This window comes from Muntiacus reevesi, chromosome 21, assembly GCF_963930625.1.
Source record: "Muntiacus reevesi chromosome 21, mMunRee1.1, whole genome shotgun sequence".
In the NCBI taxonomy this organism is placed as follows: domain Eukaryota; kingdom Metazoa; phylum Chordata; class Mammalia; order Artiodactyla; family Cervidae; genus Muntiacus; species Muntiacus reevesi.
Window position 1 is genome coordinate 310,710 of NC_089269.1, and position 26,817 is coordinate 337,526.

At 42.2% G+C, this 26,817-nt stretch overlaps 1 protein-coding gene across 3 annotated transcripts in view; it reads right to left on the reverse strand.

Annotated features, from left to right (window-relative positions):
• TMPRSS7 (transmembrane serine protease 7) overlaps positions 1-23,822 on the reverse strand; it is a 45,045-nt gene extending 21,223 nt beyond the window's left edge. The window contains exons 1-9 of one of the 3 annotated variants that reach the window (XM_065913743.1): positions 23,775-23,822; positions 20,762-20,969; positions 14,431-14,561; positions 11,487-11,554; positions 10,066-10,259; positions 8,532-8,570; positions 7,576-7,804; positions 5,991-6,121; positions 3,472-3,584 (exon numbers count right to left, since the gene is read on the reverse strand). In XM_065913743.1, the coding sequence (XP_065769815.1) occupies positions 3,472-3,584; positions 5,991-6,121; positions 7,576-7,804; positions 8,532-8,570; positions 10,066-10,259; positions 11,487-11,554; positions 14,431-14,561; positions 20,762-20,969; positions 23,775-23,822 (1,161 nt within the window). Of the gene's footprint in view, positions 1-3,471; positions 3,585-5,990; positions 6,122-7,575; positions 7,805-8,531; positions 8,571-10,065; positions 10,260-11,486; positions 11,555-12,790; positions 12,809-14,430; positions 14,562-20,761; positions 20,970-23,774 lie in introns of those variants that run through there. The other 2 variants (XM_065913745.1, XM_065913744.1) reach the window with 2 other exon arrangements.
• Between the last annotated feature and the right edge of the window lie 2,995 nt (positions 23,823-26,817).

Below are 26,817 nucleotides of genomic sequence, written 5' to 3' on the forward strand. Positions count from 1 at the left end.
ACTGAAGTACTAGACAAAAGTAGGGCTTTCCAGGTGGCACTAGTGAGACATAAGAGACGGGTTCCATCCCTGGGTCAGAAAGATCCCCTGGAGGACAGGGCAACCCACTCCAGTATTCTTGCCTGGAACATCCCATGGACAGAGAGACTAGTGGGCTACAACCCATGGGGTCACAAAAGCACCCTAAACAGAAGTAGACAACATATTATAATCTCAAAGTTCTTTTTTGGTTTTTCTGAGTTAATATCTCCCTCCTCTATAGTCTGCAAGCTCTGCCAAGGACTTTGGTCGCCTTGCTACTAGGCAACCCTGTACAGGTACAGTGCCTGACATGTAGCAGACATTCCACAGATGTTCACAGAATGAACAGGAGAGCTTGGGAGAAGAATCAGATGGCCTTTAAGTTGGAGCAAGAGTTAAACTTTCTCAGATAAATAAGACCTTAAAAACTCAGCTGAAAGGGAGTTGGCGAAGGGAATTGATTGTTCTTCAGTAGATTTGGAAATTGAACCAGGCATTAAGAAGGACTGTGGATGACATAAGTAACTTTTGCGTAAAAAAGGTTTATCATGACTTGAGTCAGTATTTTTGTTACTTAAGTCATCTGGTTCTTAATCATTTTTAATAAATACAAAGTTGTTTTGCAGGTGATAAATTATTTTTTACAGGATTTCCATTCAGAAACATGTTCTCATGCAGCTATTGGTGGCTGCTCAAAGCTTTCCAAGGAAGGAACAGCTTTATTTAACCTTCACGCTGAGAACGACTGACCTTGATCTCTGGGGAATGGTGTCATCCCAGAAGTCTGTCCCCAGAATTTCCTGTCTCTCGTTTCCCATTTCCCACTCCCAGGCTCTTTTCCTTTTAAAGATTTCCTTTTATTCAGTGTTTCTAACCCTTGATTCAGTGAAACAGAAAGTGATTGGATATTTTTATTTGTACCTTAAACCAAAGCTTAGTCACAGTAATGTTTAGGAACTTTTAAGTTATACGTGGGATCAATAGTTGTTTTATCTCAAAAGGAATTTCAAAATCGCCTGGAGGTTTTAGGAATGGAGTCTTTCCTGTTCTGTGTGTTTAGTCATGCAGTCATGTCTGACCATTTGCATTTCCAGGGACTATAGCCCTCCCAGCTCCTCCGTCCATGGGATTTCCCAGGCAAGAATACTGGAGCGGGTTGCCATTTCCTACTCCAGGGAATCTTCTCGACCCAGGGGTGGAAACTGCATCTCTTGTGTCTCCTGCGTCTCCTACATTGACAGGCAGATTCTTCACCACTAGCGCCACCTGGGAAGCCCCTTTCTTGTTCTAGATATTATAAAGAAGATAACTGCTCATTGAGGAGATTGAAGAGACATATTTGATGTCTTTCCCTCCTCTTTCCCCAACCCTTCTCATCTTCTCTTCCACTCTTCCCACCTCCCCCACCTTCATACTAGCTAGTCACCTGAGGCTCTGAGCTTCTGCTTCCCTGAGGCACCGAAAATCTGGCACTAAGCCAGAGTTCAGCACCTTTATGTCTTAAATATATTTTAAATGTTTATGATAATGATTAAAAAATAATTTAAGGACGCATGCTGGCAAGACACTGACACCAAGTACAGATTTGGGTGTACCGGTTATGACCTTGCACACACCCCACACGTGCAGTCAGCGGGCTCCTGCCTGGGAGCCTCTGCGTCAGCTTTCCCCTCTGCCGGCAGCGCTGTTGCCCGCGGCCCACACCAGGTTAGTTCCCTTGTGTCTCAGCGTTCTGTGCAAAGGTCCCCTTGGCAGTGAGGCCTTCCCTGACCATCCCATTTCAGACGACAAATCCCTGACTTTCTACCTTTCATACCCCGACCCCCACTCCACTACAAAGCCCCTCCCCAGCTTCATTCTCCACAGCATTCTACCATCGTGGAATGCACTATACACATTTTTGTTGCTGTTGTTCAGTTGCTTGGTTGTGTCCGATTCTTTGTAAGTCCATGGCCTGCAGCACTCCAGGCCTCCCTGTCCTTCACCATCTCCTGAAGTTTGCTCAGACTCATATCCATTGAGTTGGTGATGCCATCCAATTGTTTTATCCTCTGCCACCTTCTTCTCCTTTGGCCTTCAATCTTTCCCAGCATCAGAGTCTTTTCAAAGGAGTCAGTTCTTTGCATCAGGTGGCCAAAGTATTGGAGCTTCAGCATCAGTCCTTAAAATGAATATTCAGGGTTGTTTCCCTTTAGGATTGACTGGTTTGATTTCCTTGCAGTCCAAGGGACTCTCAAGAGTCTTCTCCAGCACCACAATCCCAAAGCATTCATTCTGAAGCGCCAGGCTTCTTTATGTCCAACTCTCATATCTGCACATGACTACTGGAAAAGCCATAGCTTTGACCATATGGACCTCTGCACATTTAACTTGTTTATTTGTCACCTGTCTCCCTCTGCTTTATAGTGAAAGCCACGAGAGCAGAGCTTGTGTGTGTGTGTGTGTTTGTCAGACCTCATGGATCCGAGTGTCCAGAATACTGCCTGACACATAGCAGACATGTAATAACAACATGCTGAATGAATACAAACTAGACAGGGCTTGCCGCTTACATCCGATATCTACATCTCATGGTCTCACAAGAATGACTTCATATGCATGTGTGGGGAGAGCGAAGGTGACACCTTGCCCCATCCCCCTCGACGTGAACATTAAGTTGAAGGAAAAACAGGTAACAGACTGAGATTTTAAAAACAAACAGAGAAACAAACAAAAACCAGGGACTCCCTGTCTAGCACTAGAAGGAGGTGTATGTATTTCATATAAACTTGAACTGATTTGTTTATACAATGATATATATGTTTTTTGTTTGTTTTAATCACTAAATCGTGTCTGACTTTTTGCAACTCCCATGGACTGTAGCCTGCCAGGCTCCTCTGTCCATTGGATTCCCCAGGCAAGAATACTGGAGTGGGTTGCCATTTCTTGCTTAATTCAATTTTTATTTTTTAAATTATTCTTGCTGATGAAGTAATTAAAAATTAATAATAAATGAGCTCTATCATAATAAAATAAGTTGCTTGATCCTATAATAATGTCTTTGCATCTTTTAATCTGAGCCATCAGGGAAGCCCCTGGAATACTTGAGGGGGTAGCCATTCTCTTCTCCAGGGAATCTTCCCAACCCAGGGATCAAACTTTGATCTCCCACATTGCAGGCAGATTCTTAACCATCTGAGCCACCAGGGAAGCCTGCATTTTTAAGTACAAACAGAACAAGAAACTGGACAAATAAGCTCCAGGTTGCAAACAGCAATTAATTTGTGGGTAACAAGTTAAAATTACACCAAACTTGCATGTTGTAGGTAAAATATTTTAATAAAGCTTAAATATTATAAAACTACATTCTTTTCAATAATTTAAACATTCAGTATAATTAAATTCAGAGATAAATTGCTACTAAGAATAGGATAACAATATTTTTCTAAGATAGTGGTAAAACTAGGCTACCTGAAATTTCCAGGTACACTTGCATTTCGGAGGATAGTAGCTTGGGTAATATGGACTTGAAATTTTCCCTTCAAAACCAGTGATTTCTTTGACCAACACTGTGTTTTCACATTCTGAAATAAATATCCAGTAACACATAGTGATTTGCAGTTGTGAAATTATGAGAAATAGATAGCATACATTTCTTTAACTATAAATACACATTTTCTTGATCAATAAATGTTTATCTTTGAAATTTAAGCTACTTTTTAAAAAGAAATAGTACCCTAGGATACATAGCTATTATACTGTTCAAAGTCTACACTTGTTTTCAAATAATTTATTTTGGTTACAGGATACTATAGGATGCTATTCCTTTCTTTAAAAAACATGGTTTAAATATATTTTTTCTTCCAGTTTTATTGAGCTATGATTAAAATATTAACCCTGTATGTATACATTGACATACAGCACTATAAATATATATTTCTAAAGTTCTGAATTAATTTTGTTCAAATTAGTGTGTATTTGTTATTCGAGTATACCCAGTTTACATTATGTAAACATGTCTTTAAGATCTTTAAGATTGTCTTTAAGACAATCTAAATGTCTATTCTTACTGACATAGTCATCTTTCTGCTGGAATATAAGCTGCCTGAGAGCACTGATTTTTTTAATCTATTTCTCTTATTATTTCCCTAACACCTAAGTAGTTTCTGGCGTACAACAGACATTCAATAAGTACATTTTGAGTGAACAGACAAATTCCAGTACCATATTTCTGTTATAATTCTTTTTTTAACCTTTGGAGTTACAGATAACTTTCAAAGCAACAATATCTCAAATATCTAGTTCAATTTTGTTCAACAAATTAAGTTTACATTCAGTTTTGTAAAAATTTATCAAAATGAGCCACTGCCCCAAAACACTGATGGATCTGTAGCTCTCACCATCTATTTAAGCAAATCCTCTTCCCTCCTTTCCCCTACCTCCCATCCTGATCTTTCTGTTGATGTTCATAAAGAAGCCAGCAAAACATGACCTGTTAAGATCTGAGCAGTTTCCGAGGCAACCAAGTTACAAAAACATGAGCGTTTCAGTGAAGGCTCTTTTCATCCTGTTCTGTTTGACTATTTCAACCCAAGTCGAAAAGAGAAGAATGAAGAGAAAGGCCACATCTTGCTCACCAGAAAGCCTCTGGGTTTTGCACACTAGCCCTTCTAGGATGGCCCTTGTGTGCATGCGTGCTCAGTCGCTCCAGCCGTGTCCGACTCTTTGCGACCCTAAGGACTGTAGCCTGCCAGGCTCCTCCGTTCATGGGATTCTCCAGGCAAGAATACTGGAGTGGGTTGTCATGTCCTCCTGCAGGGGACCTTCCCGGCCCCGGGATCAAACCCACATCTCTTGTGTCTCCTGCATTGGCAGGCGAGTTCTTTAGCACTAGCACAACCTGGGAATCCTGGCACTCATGTGCATTACTGTAAAAGAGAATTCACAAAAGAATGTGCTAAAAGAATGTGCTCTGCTGAGCTATTGTCGCTCAGCTCCAAACCCATCCCTCTCTGCTTCGCAGGGCTGGCTTGGGACTCTGCAAACTTCTCTCTGTTACCCCCTGATAGACTCTGCCAGAGGGCTTCCCAGGTGGCACTAGTGGGAAAAACCCACCTGCCAATGTAGGAGACCTGAGATGCGGGTTCGACCCCTGGGTCAGGAAGATCCCCTAGAGAGGGCGTGACAACACACTCCAGTATTCTTGCCTAGAGAATCCCATGGACTGAAGAGACTAGAGGGCTACAGCCCAGGGTCACAGAGTCGGACACGACTGAAGCGACTTAGCAGGCAAGTACACAGGCCCTGCCAGCAAGGCGTGCTAAAGAGAGGCTAGAATCTGGAGGGGAAGACTTGCGTCTGTTTCTTATTTCCGGGAGTGTCACCCCAGTAATGCTGCTTCACCCCTTCAGCTTCTCCTCTGCTTGTAGCAGAATCAATCTTGTTAGCAGTTTTCCAGCTTCCACTTTATTGTGTCTCCCTCAAAGATGCCAGCTCAGCTGTCAGGCACTCTGCCCTCAAAGGCCTGGGTCCCAAGCTAATGAACACTTGCCTCCGAAATCATAGACATGAACACCAGCTAGGCACTTCCGCCTCCTCAGGGGCCATTCCACAGACCCCTCCTCCAAGTGCTAAACTGTAATCACTCCAATTGCTTTTATTTGTTCCTCCAACTCCACCAGCAGTAGTTGCTTCCTACATGTGTTACATCCGTGATAACTTACAGTCTTTTTGTTTTCGTGTTTTTATGGTATTTTTATTTTTATTTTTTTGGCCTTTTGAGATAGCCATTTTCACACCTCTACACTAAGCTAACAGTTTTTTATATTAAATCTTCTCTGTTAGAATAGCTAATGAGATCTCCCTCTTCTGACCAGACCCTGACTCAGGGTCTCAACTAGTATCACAACACAGCCTCAAGAGAGATATGACTGGAATATCTTATCAAAACAAGTATTTCTCATAACTTTTTTCAACTGGGAAAGACTTACTTTGTTCTGGAATGACCTCAAAATATGCCCGAATTCCTGATAGCCTCCATGCCTGAGGAGACTTAAATGTCACCAACATGAGATTATTTGTAGAAACAAATGACTTTAATGTTCTTGCAGGTTCACAAATTCTGAAACCAGATAACAAAACAAAAGCACATAAATAACAGGTTGCTGAGGGCTGGACCTTCGTCCACCACTAATTCCGCACATTTCTGGGGCCAGCTGCAGATGTAAGCTAATTCTTACATCTGGGGCTTTGCCAGCCAGGTCTTCATCAGTTAGTTCCCACAGGGCCCTGCAGAGGGAGCGGAGCTGATACAAGCACAGAAACTTCTGTCCAGGGACTACTGAAGAATTCTCCTGAATGGCTGTCACTGGACCCTCCTGAGGGCAAACAAGATACACCCGAAGGGTATTCAATGGCAAAATTCATCAGCTCTTCACCAGGGAAAACCGGGTTCAAAACTTAGCACCATCACTTAACTGAGCAATGAAGTAACCAATTCTTCATAAACGCCAGTTTCACAACTCTGAAATGGCAGTAATAATAATAGTATACTCCTCATAGCATTGTGATAGGGATTAAATGAGACAATGACTAATTGTGTCTGGGAATAGTGAAAAGAAACCAATAACAATGATTGAGGGATGAGAATTAGTCACAAATACTTTTCATTACAAATTTTTAGACACTGAATTTTTAACATGTTCATTCACCACCAAAATATGAAGAAATAACACTTACAAAAATATTATTCTATATATGCATAAACATTATTAAAAATGATAAGATAATTTGTATGTCTTTTAGCACAATGAGTAAAAATAACAAATTCTTAATAAAGCCTAACTGACATTACTAGGTTATCAAACTATTCAGCACTCACAAAAAGATGTCTACTAGTAAGTAAAAAAATACTAGGATATATATATGTATATATGTGTAGAATAATGTACATATATGAATGAAAGAATGTATGCAAAAATATAATGCTTATTTTTTCTGGGTAATGGAAATGCAAAATAATTGACATTGTTTTCTCTGATTGACCTCACTTTCACAATGAACATTGTGTTATCTTTATAAAAAGGAAAAATTTCATTTTTCTACAGCTATGTAACCATAGTAGAATATTTATTCAAACGGGCTTCCCAGGTGGCTTTAGTGGTGAACCCACCCGCCAATGCAGGAGACGTAGAGTTGTGGGTTGAATCCCTGAGTCAGGAAGATCCCCTGGAGGAGAGCATATTTAAACATTCTATTGAAACAATGGCCTTCGCTGTGACTGTAATGAAGTAAAATTAAGGTTCCCCACCCCCCAGAAACCTGTTATATATCAAAACTGTTGAGCAAAGTTCCCACTGTACTGATTTTGCCTGTTGTGTGCTCCTAAGTGAAAAGAAGCGTTGTGTCTGATAGGCTCTGGCTAATCCACGGCGCACTCACTAAGGCATGGGGCAATCTCTGACCTCATGAACATACACAAAAATGGTTAAAAGAAAATCCAAGGGCAACCCAGACATTGCAAAAGGAGCGATTATAAAAACTCTACACTTGCCAACTAGAGGGCCTGCATCATACCTGTACAAGACGGTGCTCCGGATTGGCAAGAGAGAGTCGTAAATGGTCAGGGAGTCGGTGACACAGTTGTCAGCTTCAATCTGGACAGACTCTACCGAGAACCGGATCAGATGGCCCGCTGTGGCCACCAGCTTGAAGTGGCACGTCAGCCTCCCTGAGGTTGTTGAAACCTCCAGAGGGTAGCGGAGAGACAGGTGATCTGCGTAGAAGTCCCGGGAGCAGCCTTTGTCTGCGGAGACAGCACGTGGTTTTGCTTTGTTTTGTTTTAGGAATGATTTTTCTAGAAATCTTTATAAAAAATAAACAACAAAAGAGCTCACATGGAGAATATCTGCTGCTTTTGCCAGCCTAGAATCCACTCTCATCTCTTCTGATAACAGTCCCCAGATTTTACTTTGAGAAACCATCCTCCACATGGTTTGATTGGAGTTAAACCCACCCCTAGATCCAGAAGTGAGCACACAATCCAGACTGACCAATCAGAGCCAAAGAAGCTGGTTCGGGAGGGGGATGTCAGCCAGTTTGAGACAGTGAGACTCAGCGCCAGGACTTCTGCAGGAACTATCAGGAAGTATAGGTGAGGTTTTCTTTTTTTTCCATCATGGTTGCTAAATTGATAAATTATAAGCTTGGATCTGCTGGTGGCCATTTACACCGCCACCCTGGAAGAACCGCCTGATGAAGGCTCAACAGAAAAAAGCAAAAATGCAGAGTCCTGACGATATTTTATCTTAGAACCTGGACCCAGTCATGCCTGCAGCCAACGTACTCTGTGTATGTCCCACCTATATGAGTGAATCAAGCTTCTTTCATGCCTAACCTAGCTTGAATATCCATCTGTCACTTGCAACTGAAAGAACACTAACAAATACCGTTGAACAGGAAAGCTACAGCCGACAGGCAGGGACATGGGTATGGGGAGGAAGGGCAGGGAAGAAACCACAGATAAAATTTACCAGATCCTATGGTTGAAGAGTAGTCTGACCGAAGACCAGCTGCAATGAAAAAGCACATAGGAAAAAAAACCAAAACTGTCAGTCCCAGAAATGTTTGTCAGAATTTTGCTTAGTAAAAATATTTTCGGTCATTTAAAAGCAATCAGTATATCTGAGATTTGCTTTAAAATAATCCTGGAAGGGTAAAGGAGGTCATTTAGGTATTTAGAGATCAAATAGAAAAATAATGAGTTGATAGTTGAAGCTGAATAAAGGGTGTAAGAGTTCATTAAACTATTCTCTTTACTTTTATGCTTCAAATCATCTGTAGTAACAAGTTTTAAACACTTTTTGCAACAAAGAAAATAACAAAATATGAAAATAAGTGGTTTTGCATCTGAAATAGTAATTGTGGTACAGAATTTTCCACTAGAAATTTTTGCATTCATTCATTACTTATTCTATCTTTCATCTACCTACTATATGCCCACTTATATCTATCTAAGTCAAAATAGAAAGATGCATAAATTTGGGATTAAATGATAATTAAACCACTTTTCTGTTAAGACAAGTGATGGAGTTTGCATCTTGACTGTGCTATGGAGCAGGCCATTCTGGAGCACTGGAACACTCTATAGAACACAGACACAGTTCTGTCTGAGCGAAGGAAGAAACAAGGAAAGTAAACCTCAGAAAACCTTTCCTTCTTCAGGACTTTGTCCCTTGGAGCCTTGGTTTGAAGGTGCCTGAAGCCAAATTATGTACAGAGAAGAGTTTGTTGTTCAGTCACTCAGTCCTATCTGACTCTTTTGCGACTCCATGGACTGTAGCCTGCCAGGTTCCTCTGTCCATGGGATTTTCCAGGCAAGAATACTGGAGAGGGTTGCCATTTCCTTCTCCAGGGGATCTTCCAGACCCAGGGGTTGAATCCACGTCTGCTGCATTGACAGGCAAGTTTTCACCCACTGAGCCACTGGGGAAGCCCCATAGGGAATATACTTTAATAAATTCAATTTCATAAATATATTTGACCCCAATTCTATTGTCTAATCACTGTATACAACATTTAGCAACTTTTTAAATCAATGTAGCTCCAGAGTCTTTAGCTAATCCTGTTCCACTGACATTGTGGAAAAGAATACAGTCATCCCTCAGTGTCCACCAGGAACTGGATCCAAGGCCACCCACCCCCACCCCCAAGGACACCAAAATCCAAGGACACTCAAGTCCTTTGCATAAAGTAGAACAGAACTTGCATTAAAATCCATGCACATCCTGCTGTATACTTCAGATCATCTCGAGATTACTCATAGTAGCTAAGTCAACATAAATGCTGTGTAAATTTGCCAGCCTGCAGCAGATTCAAGCTTTGCTTTTTGGAACTTTCTGGATTTTTTTTTCTGAATATTTTCAATCCATGGTTGGTTGAATCCATGAATGCAGAGTCCATGGACACAGAGGGAAGACTGTACTTCGTGGCAACATTGCTTACGATAAAACAGCATCGAGAGTACTGCTGGGAGGAGAGCCTGAAGGAGAATCACCCAATAATCACCGTTTAGAACCACAGAGTCCATGTCCACAGCCAGCCCCTGCAGCTTCCCCACAGAGGTCCGGTTTACGACGCTTGTCTGGATGGAGTCCTTCAGGATGGCAGCCACACAGTCCTCACAGAAGACGTGGCCCTTGGCGTGAGGCATGACAAATACAAGCCAAAAGTGGACAAGGAGGCCGCCTTTGTTGTTACTGCTGCAGTGAAAAGAGAAGGAAGTTCAGAGATACACCTCTTAGGAAGTGGACGTTCGCAAGGAGCCAGTGACCCAGCTGGGAAATTCAAGGTGAAGCCAGCGAGCACCCCCTTCAACTAAACACAACTTCCTTCTTCAGGAAGCCATTGGCCACTTTTATGGGAATTTAGAAAGAAAAACATCTTGATAAGTGTATTCTTGCTCTGGGTTCAGATCTAGAACCGTGAGTATATTTTGCATCTCCATGGAGAACACACTGCTTCTGTGAGTATCAGTCAGTGGTCACTGCCATTACAAATAGCAGCGGTTAGAACGCTCGATACCGCAGGATCTTTAGACACAGGGCTAAATCTGCCTTACCCCATTAATCCTGTGAGGAAGGTCCTATTACTCCTCCACCTCTACACGTGAAGGAATGAGGGTCAGCCCGAAATCACACAGCTCTTGAGTAACAGACCTAGGACTCAAGCCTAATCTGGTTTCATGTAGCTGCTCCTGCTTCAGTTCGCTCTTGGAGCAGAATCTCCTGAGACATAAATGCTGTCATGTTTTATGAAAAAAAAACATAAGATAGTGTTCTACCGCACATATTTTGGGAAATGGAAAGTGAAGGGAAGGAAACAAATTGCTTTACTACAAGACGTTCTCAGTGCCTTTAGTCTGCCAAAATGAACTGCGAATCTCTGCAGATATAGTGGAGGTAGGGGAAGGCAAGACACAGTACACAGCACACAAATTTTCCTAAAAATCATTTGACCATGCGATGCCTTTTTTCTCAGGGATTTCTAGCAACTAGTTTTTTACTGAGCATATTTTGAAATACATCGGTCAGTGTTTCACTTTTGCCTTCACCTAACGATAGTGGACGTGTTTGTGGCCGTTTTGCCTACCAGCTCCAGTGCAGAGCCCCAAGCTAATTCCGGTGTTTGTGTGTGTTCCGTCTCTGAGGCGTGTTCGGCTCTTTGTGACCCCATGGACTGTAGCCCAGCAGGCTCCTCTGTCCACGGGAGTTTCCCAGCAAAAATACTGGAGTGGGTTGCCATCTCCTTCTCCAGGGGAGTTCCTAGTGAGTTTTGGTAAATGAAGAGAAAAACTCAGCCTGACAAAAATCTGGGTCACAACTGTCTCCAAGAAGTTACTGAAAATGATGTGACTGCAGCCCTCCCACACCGTTGTGAGAATTTACAGGAGTGAACCTAGAAGTCCCGAAGCAAGGGACTGTCCATACCTGACATCCGCAACCACAGACTGCCGGTAAAATCTGGAGAAGGCAGATGTTGTATAAACCAGGTTTATCTGCAAAAGAACAAGGATGTCTGAACTCTTTCAAACTGGGCTTCCTTGCACAGTATCCAGCATTCTATAGGTCCAAGCTCTGACAGTTAGCAAGGGGAAAAGCCAGGCTCAAACTAAAGGCTTCTAATCCCAAACCCATGCATTATTCTTTGAATTAAAATAATCTATTACTTCCTGTATCAGAGTTACTGTCATTCTGCTGTTGGTGAAAATTAATCAGCTACCTTTATTCATTTATTGCTGCCTTTAGACACCCTAATCAAGCCTAACTTCAGAATTGTGCTACTCCATAGTAAGTTTTCCCCACAATGAGTAAGATTCCTGCAAGCACATTTTCAGTGTCTGACCCCATCTCTTCCATCGATGCGCACCACGGAAACGCGCGTCCTCAAGGACACATCCCTAGACGAGCCACTAGAGGGCGAGCAGTACCCCTGGTAGCGTCTGACGTCTCCCTTCAGAACTCTCCGGCTTCCAGGAATTTTTTTTTTTTAACACCATAATTGGATCTCAAAAAGCGAGCTACTTCAATCAACTGACATGGTGTGCCCTTACTTAGCATTTCTAAAACCAATTTCTTCTGCCAAGTCTTTCCCTGTATTCCCCTTCCTACACAGTAGCAAAATCACCTGCCTAACCTACCAGATTCTCTTGATGAAGGTGAAAGAGGAGAGTGGAAAAGCTGGCTTAAAACTCGACATTCAGAAAGCTAAGATCATGGCATCTGGTTCTGTTACTTCATGGCAAATGGATGGGGAAACAATGGAAACAGTAACGGACTTTATTTTCTTGGTCTCCAAAATCACTGCAGACAGTGACTGCAGCCATGAAATTAAAAGATACTTGCTCCTTGAAAGAAAAGCTATGACCAACCTATACAGCATATTAAAAAGCAGAGACATTACTTTGCCAACAAAGGTCCATCTATCTAGTCAAAGCTATGGTTTTTCCAGTGGTCATGTATGGATGTGAGAGTTGGACCATAAAGAAGGCTGAGTGCCGAAAAATTGATGCTTTTGAACTGTGGTGTTGGAGAAGACTCTTGAGAGTCCCTAGGACTGCAAGGAGATCCAACCAGTCCATCCTGAAGGAGATCAATCCTGAATATTCATTGGAAGGACTAATGCTGAAGCTGAAGCTCTAATACTTTGGCCACCTGATGTGAAGAGCCAATTCATTAGAGAAGACCCTGATGTTGGGAAAGGTTGAAGGCAGGAGAAGGGGAAAACAGAGGACAAAATGGTTGGATGGCATCACCAACTCAATGGACGTGAGTTTGAACAAGCTCTGGGAGCTGGTGATGGACAAGGAAGCCTGGAGTGCTGCAGTCTGTGGGGTTGCAAAGAGTCAGACACGACTGAACAACAAATGGCCCATGAGAAAAACACAAAACTCCCCAAACCTTAGAAATAGCACAGCGTCATGGAAAAATATGATCCACGGAGTTTAAATTCACTATGCAACAGAGAACATGTTACCTTGGCCTACTGAGCTTCCTTTCCCCCGCCTCCTTCTCTCTTTTTTATTCTGTAAAGAGGTGATAAAAATACCTACTTCTTTGGGTGGGATGATAAATAGTTATAATTAAATGGGTTGAGCACAATACTAACTACACAAACAGGGTCTACACAAAGTCAGCATTGAGTCTGCAGGAGGCCAGGGAGGGTTGCTTTGAGAAAGAGGTTTTTTGGATGGGTCATGAATGATGGGTGGAATTTCATCCCCTAGAGGCTGGACAGAAAGGTGTAGGTCCAAAGTGAGTAACATGAGAAATCAGAGCCACCAGATACATCAGCGCAACGGTTATTCATAACAAGCAACAATTGCCTTATTCCACAAAGTTCCTGTGGGAGAAAGTGGTGAAAAATGAGACTGGGATGATCAGGGACAGATCTAGAAGTGTTTGCCTGCCATTCTTCAGAATCAGTATGTTATCCTTGTGCCAAAGGAGAAATGTTATTGTTCAAGGATCACTCCAGCGGTAGAGAGGAATGATTTTGGGTGGGGATGGAGGAATACTGCCTGGGATTGGGAAAAAAATGTTAAGGAGATTTAAAAAGAATGCCTCTCTCTTTGGGCTAATTGGAGAGATAATTGATGTTTAGGAAAGGCCATGATAGATATTTTTCTGTTTGACCAGTTATACTTTTAGGAACTCAGCTAAGGAAGTAATCAGAAACACACAGCTTACCTGGTGGTTTTGTTATAACATTGTCTGTAATAGCAAAAATAGGAAACAACTTAAATGTCTAATAAAAAGGGACTTGCCAACTTCAAAGTCATCAAAATTTATGGTTTTTTCTAAAGACTATGTACTCGCATAGAAACATGCAATATTAAGAAGGAAAAGTCAGATTATAAAACTGAATATCTACTAATACTCCAGTTCTGTGCTACATCCTATGTCTGTGTGGTCCAAAATCAAAAGAGGCTCTATCTCTAGAGATTGCATTAAAGGAGATTTTATTTTTTAATACTTTTTCTAAATTTTATAAATGTTTACAATAAATATGAATTAGTTCTATAATAGGAAAAGTGGGTTTTTTTAAGTGAAGAGATGCCAGTGTATCAGTATTGAAATAAAAGTGTATGGATCACAGAATTAATCAGTATGCACATAATTTCTGTACTAGAAGGCATTTTAAAGCTCACCTGATACAATTACTTTATTTTATAGATAAGAAAAACTGAAGTGCAGAAGTCCTTTCTTTTTATTTTCAGTAGGAAAAAAAAGAAATAATTCTATAAAACAGCAATTTTATCTTACAACCATGGTGAGCTAAATCCCATGTTTTCCTGAGTCTTCCTTCTGCCCCCATCCCTCCCCCACTGACCTCAGCTTTCCCAGCCTCTCCCAGCTCCCGCCATCACCTCACCACTTGCTGCACAGTACGCGCCACTGACAGAAATTCCCTGGACTCCTTCTGTCGGTATTCAGGAAGAAACTCAATGTTGGTGATGCGAAACATCCCAGCAAAGTAAAAAGCATCTCTGCTTTCGGTCTCGCCTGTAAGACAGGAGGGAAGGTGGTCAGGAGGCTTTCCCATCTGTGTGGGGTGAGGCATGATCTGTGTCTGTATCACCGTTCTAAAGGGATTTTATTTTAGACAATTTCGTATTTTACTGTTCATAGCCTGAGAAGCTCTAAATGTAGTTTACAACATCTCTTCCATCAGTGGTAACCATCACAGCCCTTTATATTCTAATCTTTCTATCATCTTCTGGCATTTGCTTAAGAATAAGAATTTAAGGTCACAGACCTCTTTGACTTTATATCTGTCCTAGAGTCACTAAATAAGGACTTTTGATAGCTCAGCTGGTAGAGTCCACTTGGTTCAATTCCTGGGTCAGGAAGATCCACTGGAAAAGGGATAGGCTACCCACTCCAGTATTCTTGGGCTTCCTTTGTGGCTCAGCTGGTAAAGAATCTGCGTGCAATGAGGGAGACCTGGGTTGGATTCCTGGGTCAGGAAGATCCTCTGGTGAAGGGAAAAGTTACCCACTCCAGTATTCTGGCCTGGAGAATTCCATGGACTGTATAGTCCACGGGGTCACAAAGAGTCAGACAAATGAGCAACTTTCACTCTCAGAGTCACTAAGGGGCCAAACACAGAGCATAGGCAGCGTTCACGTCTTGAGTCTTGGCAGGTAAGGAGGTAAGAAACGCACACTGCCGAGCGCTGGGCGCTGTGAGCACAGTGGGTGAAGAGGGAAGGGCTCCCCAGCTGGCTTCGCTGAGCCCCAAGTCTCTCACCCCCTTTCTGACTTTTGTGGGTGATGCCCCGGGTGCTAGGCCAATCTTTAGCTCTGGGAAATTCATGGAGAGCTTATTCACAAAGTGTGTCCTCAGTCCAGTGTCAAATAACTGCTGCTCAAAAATTCTGTCCGAGGAGGACCACAGGACTGGGTATCATTGGGGCCAGAAACTGCTGCCAAGACAGACAAAGATATTGCCGTGTTTGAGATGCCTTCAGGTCCCTAAGAATAGCCCAGGGAGGTGAGGGACTCTTTTCAGGCTTTCGTTTTTGTTACAAGGTTTCACTGCTGTGAGCATCACCCCCAGGCTCTCATGGCCATGGCATATTTCTTTCCTGAGACACACGTCCCATGGTATCAGAACTGTCTGCATTTCTGTCTTTCTGAATGAACAGTAAATTTTTTTGTCCCTCAGCCCCTAACATAGGGTAGAGAGTGCCTGACTTAGATTTCAAGCTCAATAAATGTTGGTGGGAAGGAAGGGGAGAGGAAAAGAGAGAATAGTCTCTCTTAGTACAACGCCCAGTGCCTGGAAATGCTAAAAAAGTGAAGGCTGAATTAAAACAAGGTGCAACCAGGACTTCCTTGATGGTCCAGTGGTTAAGAATCTGCCTTGCAATGCAGGGGACACAGGTTCAATCCCTGGTCGGGGAACTAGCATTCCACATGCCAACATGCCACAGCTACTGAGCCAGCACACCACAATCAGAGAGTCTGTGTGCCACAACGGAAGGTCGTGAATGACGCAACAAAGATCACCATGCGTGCCACAACTGAGACCAGACACAGGGGAATAAATATTTAAAAAAAAAAAAAAAGAAGGTGCAACCTGTGTGAAGGTTGGGGAGCCACTGCCCTGTGTGATCCATTCGGAGGTCGCGTTAGCGTTGTAGTGAGGCTGAGGAGGGGCCAGAGGCCTGAGCTCCTGTCCTAGATTTGTTCTTTCAAGTTATGAAGCTGAGCCTCCTAAAACTGAAATCCTCTGCCGAGTTTAGGACTCACCTTTCTGTCTCTTCCCTTTCTCGTCCTACAGCTGCTCACCTCAAAGAAAAGAGGGAACTGAGCCAGAGCAGGACCCTGGGCGGCCCTCCTGGCTACAGAAGCCTTTCTGTTTTCCCCATTTCTTTTTTGTAGGAAAAAGGGTTCATCCTCCCAGACCTTTCCTGAGTTACAAAAGGTAGATTCAAACAGTTACCAGTTAGAAATGAAGGAATGCAGAAACAAAGGAAATGTGGTCATGCAACGATAGTGCAGCGATAAAGCAGAGGCCTGGCTCCTCCTCAAGGGACATGCATCACGTCGGGGGCGTGTGTGATTTCCTCGGTTCTGCCTCGTCACAGCAAAAATGTGAAGCGACGACCCAGTGTTACCACCCTCAGGCAGGCCAGTGTCACAGCTCCATGTTACAGCTCAGTTTTATTTAGAAAATAAAGGAAAATACATCCTCAAGGCATGGGGGCTTGCCAACCCAAGAGACACAAAGAGAAGAGACAGAGAGAGAGCCCCTGACCCTTTGGCTCCTCTTTTTATATGTTTCTTCTCCTCCCCCTGGATTGCCTATGTAAATTGGGCTAGCCAAGAGTACTCTTTGCTCTACCTGAGGTCCTCACTCCAGTCCTCGGACCTTCCTTTGTTCTATTTTCATGGGCTTTTCCCTTCCTTGTCTCTTAGCCACCGCCATTCTGGACTCTTTTCCTATTCTAACTACCTAGCAATCACAATCTGATCTATATCTTTGAGTTCTTCTATAGGAACTGAGGCCCCCAAACAGGTGGTGAATGGTGACTTCAGGCTGAGTACAAACACATGGACTCCAGACTGGGTTGAACCAGAAAGTGAGATTGAAACAGACTGAACTTGAAGGTTGTGGTTTCTGATATGCCATCCTGTTATCTCACCACCAACCATCAGAAGAAAGTCACACACCCCTCAGCCCACATTCACAAAATTTTCGTTTAAAAACTCTTCCTTGAAGACCATCAGGGAGTTAGCATCTTTTGAGCATGAGCTGCCCATTCTCCTTGCTTGGCTCATAAAATAAACCTTTCTTGCTCCAAATTCTGACATTTCAATTTGATTGGCTTCACTGTGAGTTGGGCACATGAACTTGGGTTGAACAACAGTTATGTAACCTTGGACAAACCACTTTGCCTGATTAGGCCTCTTGTATAAAGAAACATTTGTTTCTGTCTCTGATTTTACCAAGAAAGTCATTCTTAGGTGTTTCTTCTTCTTCTTTTTTTCTGTTACAGATTCTTAAAATTTAAATGAAAGCTATGATTTCATCTAGAAGTTTATACACATTCTTCTTCTATCCGTAAGTATTCAAGGAATAAACAATGCAAGAGAGTTCAGTTTAGCCAGCTTACATTTATCTAACTCTTCAGCTCAGGTCAACATACAATCCCTGCTTGTGAAACCGAGCAGGACCCTGTGGGGCCCTCTTAGGCACAAAAGCATTTCTGTTTCCCCAGTTTTCTTATTTTTAAAAACCAGGGAAATAAAGGGATGCTGAAACAAGGAAACAATCAGCTATAGTCCAGGATCCTGGTTCTTCTGTGGGAGCCACCCATACAGATGGAGGATGCAATCAGCTATAGTCCAGGATCCTGGTTCTTTTGCAGGAACCACCCAAACAGATGGAGGATGCTAACTTCAGGCTAAGCACAGGAATCCTTAAATACCACCCTGTTAGCTCACCAACCAATTAAAGGATAGTTGTACACCCAGCAGTCCTCACTCCAGATTTTGCCTATAATCACGTCTCCCCCCAAACCATTGGGGAGTTTAGAACATGCGTGACCCATTCTCCTTGCTGAGCCCTGCAATAAATCTCTCTCTGCTCCAACCTCCAATATTATGGTTTTTTGGCCTCACTGTGCATTGAGCAAGCTTGCATTCAACAACAAATGGTCTTCCAGATGAGCTGTCCACCTCATTTCTGTTAAAAAAAAAAAAAATCACATGGAAATCTCCTGTTGCTCCAGTGGTTAGGGCTACACGCTCTCACTGCTGATGGACAGAGACTGAACTCTGGAGATAAAACCCTACAAGCTTCAAGGTGCATCCAAAACAACAACAACAACAAACTCACAAGCCCCAAATGGAGTCTTTTGCCGCCATGACTGCAAATCAAGACTTAATTGCAGGACTTCTCTAGTGGTGCAGTGGATAAGAATCTGACAGTGCAGGGGACACAGGTTTGATCCCTAGTCTGGGAAGATACCACAGCCCTGCCCATGCACCACAACTACTAAAGCCCATTCACCCTAGAGCAGCGATGGAAGCCACCACAGTGAGAAGCCCCCTTCCCCCAACCTCAAGAGAAAGCCTGCACAAAGAAACAAAGACCCAGCACAGCCAAAAAATAAATTAAAAAATAATAATAAATAAATAAAATCGTAAAGAAAAAGGCTTAATTGCAGTTTCAATCTCTCCCAGGAATGTGACCTTTAAATAGACAATTTGAAATTTCCTGATCAACACTAGAGAGGCAAACTGCATGACAAAGACCCCTGTTCCCCCAAGATCTGAGGGCCTGCCCAGAAACAATCCTGTCTTTTCTTTTGTTAATAGCCTCCTTGCCCCACCTTCCTTCTGCCTATAAAACCTTCCATTTTGTTCACCAGCTCCAAGGTTTTTATTTACTATTAAATAAAATAATATTTATTGATTTATTTGCTATTATTTACTTTTTCTTGCTAGTATTTACCATTTACTATTTTAATGTCTATTAATAGATGGGATGCTGTGATTCACGAGCAACTGCATAAAGCCAGTTGTATCACTAGATTTACGTGGTTGAATTTTTGTTTTTTAACATTTTTCAAGGGCACCCTCCATGCTCAGATTTCATGTATCAAAGCTAATCTCTGTTGTTCGTCAAACAATTCTCTCTTATTCATCTTTTTTCCTTTCCTTGTAGTAGCCTGTCTTTCTGAATGCCCTTCTCTGATGTTCAGACAACCAACAAATTACCTCATCATAGTGAGGTCCCAAAACTTTATACCAGTGTGCTGCTGGTAAGTCACTTCAGTCGTGGCCGACTCTGTGCGACCCCCTAGACAGCAGCCCACCAGGCTCCCGTCCCTGGGATTCTCCAGGCAAGAACACTGGAGTGGGCTGCCATTTCCTTCTCCAATGCATGAAAGTGAAAAGTGAAAGTGAAGTCTCTCAGTCATGTCCAACTCTTAGCGACCCCATGGACTGCAACCCACCAGGCTCCTCTGTCCATGGAACTTTCCAGGCAAGAGTACTGGAGTGGGGTGACTTTTCTGACGAATGTGCTAGGCAATGAGAATACATCAGTTTAGGGCTGGCAGAGAACCGATGGGAAATAAGTTGGTTTGCTCTGGGATGGGGCTGTGTGTCTTGTGTTTGTCTTAATTGCTCATTGACTTGACAGCCTCCGCTAGTCTGTAAAGACAGATTCTTTCCTGTCTACCACTCTGTTCCATGTCTCTCACAGGGTCCAGCTCATAGTGGGCACTCCCAAGTAGTGTCAAATGAATTTTCAGAAGCCAGTTCATGAAGCCTTATCTAGACTCGATCCCTGAACAGGTTGTTGGATGCCTCCCTTCTGTGACTGCAAAGTAATTGCTTAAGAAAAAAAAAAAAAAAAAATCAATCCTCACTGCCTCTCCAGCACTGAGCTGTTAGTTTTTTGAAAGTAGAAAATGCATCTGTGAGTTTTTTAAAAGTAGGAGATGCATCTTGGTGTGCCTGATGTCTTACATGGTGCCACACAAATCATAGGGGATCAATTTCTATATATAATTGACCTGAACTGCTCAAGACAATATTCATTAATTCTTTGCCTATAACCTAGTTTTCCAATCAAATTTTAATATCCTTGAGAGTATCTTGTATTAAATATAATAATGTGTAGAGTGGGAAGTCCAGCATAAATCAATAAAAGCTATAGCTACTGAGCTGCTTGGGTAACTACTCTCTAAGGAAGAACTTAGTTATTACTCCTACCCAAAAGCATCAGTAAGATTGACAAAACCATAATCAACTGGATAAACAACATAAAAACAAAGAAGAGAAAGGTGCATTAGTAAACTGAAGTTCAGGGAGCTGGAACCATGAGGTTGCCTAGCAACAGGCCCGAGTGGGTGGATGAGGAAATAAACAGCTTAGCATTCCATTCATTTTTCACAGCTAAAAATGCGTTTCATTTCTGAACCAGTCAAAAGCTCCCAAGCCTTTTCCTCAGCTCTTCTCATTCTGGCATCTCTGCTCCTCTGGTAAGAAAGCAGTGGTGGTAAAATAAGAAGTGAGAAAGACAATTCTGGCTTCTTCCTTAAAACCTCAACAGTTTTGGAAATGGCTTTCAGTCTGAGAAGTAAGAAAATTCTATCAGAAATACCCAGGGGCAGAGGGGGCCTGCATTGCAATAGAACCCTCGGGGCAAGCCCTAACACTGAAGTACGAGGGATTTCAACTCACGGATGTAGAGCCACAGCAGTGTCCAGGCTGTGACCGCTAGGATGAATAAAAATACTGTGAAGAGAATGATTTTGTTTTGGACGTTCCAAAAGGGAGCTTTCTTGCTGAGTTGCTTCTTGGGTTTGGCCCTGGAGATGGGTTTTCTCGGTGGTCGTCTCCCCGGCAACTTCCCTGGGGCACTGACCACCTGCACTGAGATATTGGATATCTTCAAAAGAATGAAAGATGTGTTAACAATTAGAAGTAGTCTAGGGCTTAAATGCAACCACTCAGTCAGGAGAATCTTAGTGCTAAAAGGCCTGCATAAGTCACTGATTTACAGAAGCAACAACTTGCACTGAATCACACAATTAAGACCAATCAGAAAAAAACAAAAACAAAAACCAGACAGTATGTGAACTCCAGTGAAATTGTATCCAGGTTCTCCCCCAAACCCTCCAACTCTGCTAAATAGATGCGAGAGAGGATAGACCTGAATTTTGTGTAGTGAAGACTAGAGGACTTAAAGGGCAGACGTTAGGATTCTATGTGGGTTGATTCACGAGTCCACATCTCTGGGGATGTGTGTGTTTGCAATATATACAGCTTTTCTCCCACAGTCAGTGTCCTCTAGGCTGAGGCAGGATTGACAGTAAGAACAGAAGTGAGTTCCTCGGAGAAACGAGTTGATTTCCGAATTATGGCTTCATGAGCCGGTGCTCGTGATACCAAGCAGGACCCTGTGAGGTTCCCGGACACAAAACCTGTTCTGTGTCCCCCATTTCTTGATTACAGGAAATGGGCTTCATTCAGCCTCCATTACCTTTGCTGAGTTCCAACGAGCAGGTTCAAACTGCTGCTAACTAGGGGAGGGTGGATGCAGAGACAAAGGAGGAGCAACAGTCCAGCCTTGAGTCAGAGTCTTGGTTCTCCATCAAGGGATACACAGAACAATATTTTTGAGCCATTTTGCAGATACTGAAATTAATGGTATGCTGCCCACAAGCATGTAAATCCCAGACTGGCTGGAACCAGAAGGTTAATGATGCTGCCTCCCACTTACCTCACCACCAGTTAATCAGAAGGTGGCCCACAAACTGGTCATAACCTCTTTGAACCATTACTATAAAATTTCTCACTACCGTCTCCAGGTTGGGACACACAATTCTGAGGACATTAGCCCACTGTGGCTCCTTTTGACTAACAAAGCAATAAAACTATTTTTTTCTACTTCACCTAAAAATTGTCACTGAAAATCAGTTCTTTGTCCAAGTACAGAGGCTGGGTTTGGCTTCAGTAAACAGAAAATTTCAGAATGATTCTCTTGTTTTGTTGTAGCCAAATGCTCCGGGAAGCAAACTCACTCAGAAGGACAGAGTGGATAGCGGAGTGCAGTTTATTACACTGGCGGTTCCTAGGCAGAGTTTCCTCTTTAGCCAGGGATCCTGACCGACTTTCGTGAAAACCTTATATACCTTGAGTGTACGTGCTCAAGACCCCATCCCCAAATTCCTTAAACCTAGCCTGGAAAATGTTAAAGGGAGATGCAATCAGGTCACAGCCATGATTCATAGTCAGAAGGGTCAGCTGTTTATACCTGTAGCCTACACCAATCGGTGCCCTAGAGATTAGAGGTGATTGACGGCATAGGGGGTTATTGCATTCTTTCTGACTATGGGAACTCTTCATATGGAACCTGGTGTTTATCAGTCCGGGAGGCCGTTCTGCTGTAGGTATGTTATCTCCATGGCTACCAGGCACACAGTCCAAAGTTCACTGAAAATGCACCTAGGCGCAGAGTCCAAAGTTCACTGGGAATGTAAGATGGAGTTTCCTTCTTCTTCAAGATGGGGCCAGCCCCCCGTTCCTTTCCTCCTTCAGTCTGTGTAGCGATGAAGGACAGGGGTCAAGTGCTTATTTTGCCATCACCTCACAGGCATGCTCTAGAAGTCAGTGACTGGACTCAACAATAATTCGGTTTCTCAATCACAAATGAAAAAATGATAAAAAAAATAAATAAACAATGAAATAGGAGACTTGTGTTAGATTAGAAAATTACCAGTTTTAGCACAATGACATACAAAGTGTTGTGTGCAACAGGGGGGAGAAGTATATTATTTAACTCTTCGCCCTCCTCTTTTTTTTCTCCTCCACCCTCTGTCATTTGATGCTGTGAATTCTTTAATAATGTAAGTGAGAGTTCAGCTTCTTTGAAGGAGAGATTTATACATGTCAAGGTAACTAAACATCAATGATGAAATAACTTTTAACCACACATTCTTTTAAAGGCAAGAATGTGGAACACCCATGTTAAAGAAATAATTCCCCTTTCTAGCTCTCCTCTAAGAGTATTCTCATTCTCTCATACTCTCTCTCACTGTTCCCTACAAAATACAAGTCTTCCAGTCTTTAATCCTACCAATTAATGGGATAATGTGTGGCCAAGAACATTCTAAATTATTCATGGCTCCCTCATTCTTTGTGCCAAACACTCTTGTCAACCCCTGGAGTGAAATGTAGCTTGTGTGCCTCCCAGTGAAATTGAACTAGACCAGAGTTCATCTAATGTGGTGTTCTGTAGGACTGAGGGTGGTGTTTCTAAAAAGAAAAAATTCTGTTATAGGCTGAGTTGACTATGGTGTCAAGCTACGTTAAAATATACCCCCAAGAAGTAAAAGAAAAACATAGAGAAGTTCTAGGCCATGATGAACTAACAAGGCCAAAGTTGGGTCTTTTTAAGTGCGGGAACACATTACAGGCAGTCTCAGTTAGCCCTGATTAAATTTTAAAATGGAATTTGTATAGAGATCAGTACAATTTCCCTGGAGTTTTATAAAAACAGCTGCAAATCAATTACCAAGTAAAGCACTTTAAAACAAGCTCATATTTGTAAAGTCATTAAGTACCAAAGGAAGGTTAAGTATTTTATTATTGTTTCCTTAATTTTTGTAAAGTGACTCAGTCTCATTTTACTAACAAGGTCAACAATAAATGGCATTCAAGTAACAGAGAAGGTTTCTCACAATGTACTTACATTCACATCAACAGGTTTGGATGAAATATCACTGTTTTCTTTGTCCATTTCTAGGTGTTCTGTAGGTGAACATCCAGAGGTGCCTCAAAGCCAGCTTTTCAGCCTCTTACATTCCCGCTTGAGAAGAACTGGTTGCCATATTCGAGCTAGCTAGAGGGACGGAATCAATTTACCTCCACCAGGTCCAGTTCAGAAACTGAAGCTGCCTCATTGCTATATAGTGAATGTTAAAGGGACCTAGCAGAGAGCTTCGCAAATCCAAACTAAAGGCTTCTTAATATTTTTCTGAATCAGGCCTCCCAGAGCCTAGCCTCAAGGCAAGTTTGCCTTAGGAGGATACAATTCAACAACCCCCAGATATTTACAAGTCTTTTGAATGTTTGCCTACATCTACAAAGGAATATTAAGAGATCTAACTTCTAACCCTCAGCATTGCTTCTTAGAAATCCCCACACTGCCCTGGGGAGGGTGAAATGCATAAAGGAGGTCAATTGTATGGTGATGGGTAGTGATTAGACTTAGGATCATGACCCCTTTTGCAATGTATATAAATATCAATTTGTAATGTTGTACACCTGAAATTATATAATGTTTCATGCCAGTTTTGCCTCAATTTAAAAAAAAAAAAAAAAAGAGGGACTTCCCTGGTGGCCCAGTGGCTAAGATTCACCTCCCAATGCAGGAGGCTCAGGAGCTAGGCTCCACATGCCACAACTAAGATCCAGAGCAGCCAAATAAATAAATATTAAAAAACAAATTCTTCTCCACCCACACATATCCCCATTTCTCTTGCTGGCATCTCATGCCAACTCCAGAAGCCTCGCTTTCTAATTCTGCTCTCGGCTTTCTAGCTACACTCTTTAAAAATCCCTATTCAAGAGGTTTTTTGGTTTCCTTTTTTACTTCCTCTCCTTTTGCAGTCCTCAGAAAACCCAGGCCCTTTCTGATGAAAGTACCCTGTTTCCATCTCTCCTACTCTTCCCCAGGTCAACCTGAATTAGAGTCAAGGTAGGAAAGGAGAGCGATTTCGAGGGTGGGATAAGGCTCACACACTGTCCCTCGTCCCTGTGAGACAGGCATGTTTCCCTCTGGGCAGTGGGCATCAGTGGAAAGTTGACTGATCCCCCTTTAAAGGCTGATCTGGACACAACTCTGTGTCATTTGGGGACGGTCATCAGAAAGCAAGTGAGAAACTGCCTGCTGAAAGGGGTGGAAGATAGCTAAGTAAAGCCGGACAAACAAATCATGTCACATTGTACACATTTGCTTCCTGGCTTTTTTATTTATTACTAACAGTGATGAAATGACTAATAATGCTTTAGGCTTTATAACAGTAAGACAGGGACATTTTATTTATTTATTATTTTTTTTTTTGCAGGATCATATGGTAACTCTATTTTTATTTTTTTTTTAATTTTTTAAAAAATTTTATTTTATTAGTTGGAGGCTAATCACTTCACAACATTTCAGTGGGTTTTGTCATACATTGACATGAATCAGCCATAGAGTTACACGTATTCCCCATCCCGATCCCCCCTCCCACCTCCCTCTCCACCCGATCCCTCTGGGTCTTCCCAGTGCACCAGGCCCGAGCACTTGTCTCATGCATCCCACCTGGGCTGGTGATCTGTTTCACCACAGATAATATACATGCTGTTCTTTCGAAACATCCCATGCTCACCTTCTCCCACAGAGTTCAAAAGTCTGTTCTGTACTTCTGTGTCTCTTTTTCTGTTTTGCATATAGGGTTATTGTTACCATCTTTCTAAATTCCATATATATGTGTTAGTATGCTGTAATGGTCTTTATCTTTCTGGCTTACTTCACTCTGTATAATGGGCTCCAGTTTCGTCCATCTCATTAGAACTGATTCAAATGAATTTTTTTTAATGGCTGAGTAGTATTCCATGGTGTATATGTATCACAGCTTCCTTATCCATTCATCTGCTGATGGGCATCTAGGTTGCTTCCATGTCCTGGCTATTATAAACAGTGCTGCGATGAACATTGGGGTGCACGTGTCTCTTTCAGATCTGGATTCCTCAGTGTGTATGCCCAGAAGTGGGATTGCTGGGTCATATGGCAGTTCTATTTCCAGTTTTTTTAAGAAATCTCCACACTGTTTTCCATAGTGGCTGTACTAGTTTGCATTCCCACCAACAGTGTGAGAGGGTTCCCTTTTCTCCACACCCTCTCCAGCATTTATTGCTTGTAGACTTTTGGATAGCAGCCATCCTGACTGGCGTGTAATGGTACCTCATTGTGGTTTTGATTTGCATTTCTGATAATGAGTGATGTTGAGCATCTTTTCATGTGTTGTTAGCCATCTGTGTGTCTTCTTTGGAGAAATGTCTGTTTAGTCCTTTGGCCCATTTTTTGATTGGGTCATTTATTTTTCTGGAATTGAGCTTCAGGAGTTGCTTGTATATTTTTGAGATTAGTCCTTTGTCTGTTTCTTCATTTGCTATTATTTTCTCCCAATCTGAGGGCTGTCTTTTCAACTTACTTATAGTTTCCTTTGTAGTGCAGAAGCTTTTAAGTTTCATTAGGTCCCATTTGTTTAGTTTTGCTTTTATTTCCAATATTCTGGGAGGTGGGTCATAGAGGATCCTGCTGTGATTTATGTCAGAGAGGGTTTTGCCTATGTTCTCCTCTAGGAGTTTTATAGTTTCTGGCCTTACATTTTGATCCTTAATTCATTTTGAGTTTATTTTTGTGTATGGTGTTAGAAAGTGTTCTAGTTTCATTCTTTTACAAGTGGTTGACCAGTTTTCCCAGTACCACTTGTTAAAGAGGTTGTCTTTTTTCCATTGTATATCCTTGCCTCCTTTGTCAAAGATAAAGTGTCCATAGGTTCGTGGATTTATCTCTGGGCTTTCTATTCTGTTCCATTGATCTATATTTCAAGACAGGGACATTTTTAACTGAAGTCCTTTTTAATTGCCTGTCCTTTTTGTATTTATTTCCTATATTTTTAGAACTACTCATTTCACATATATAAGTAAAATATATGTCTTGGGCAGTGGCCACTGAAAAGACCCTC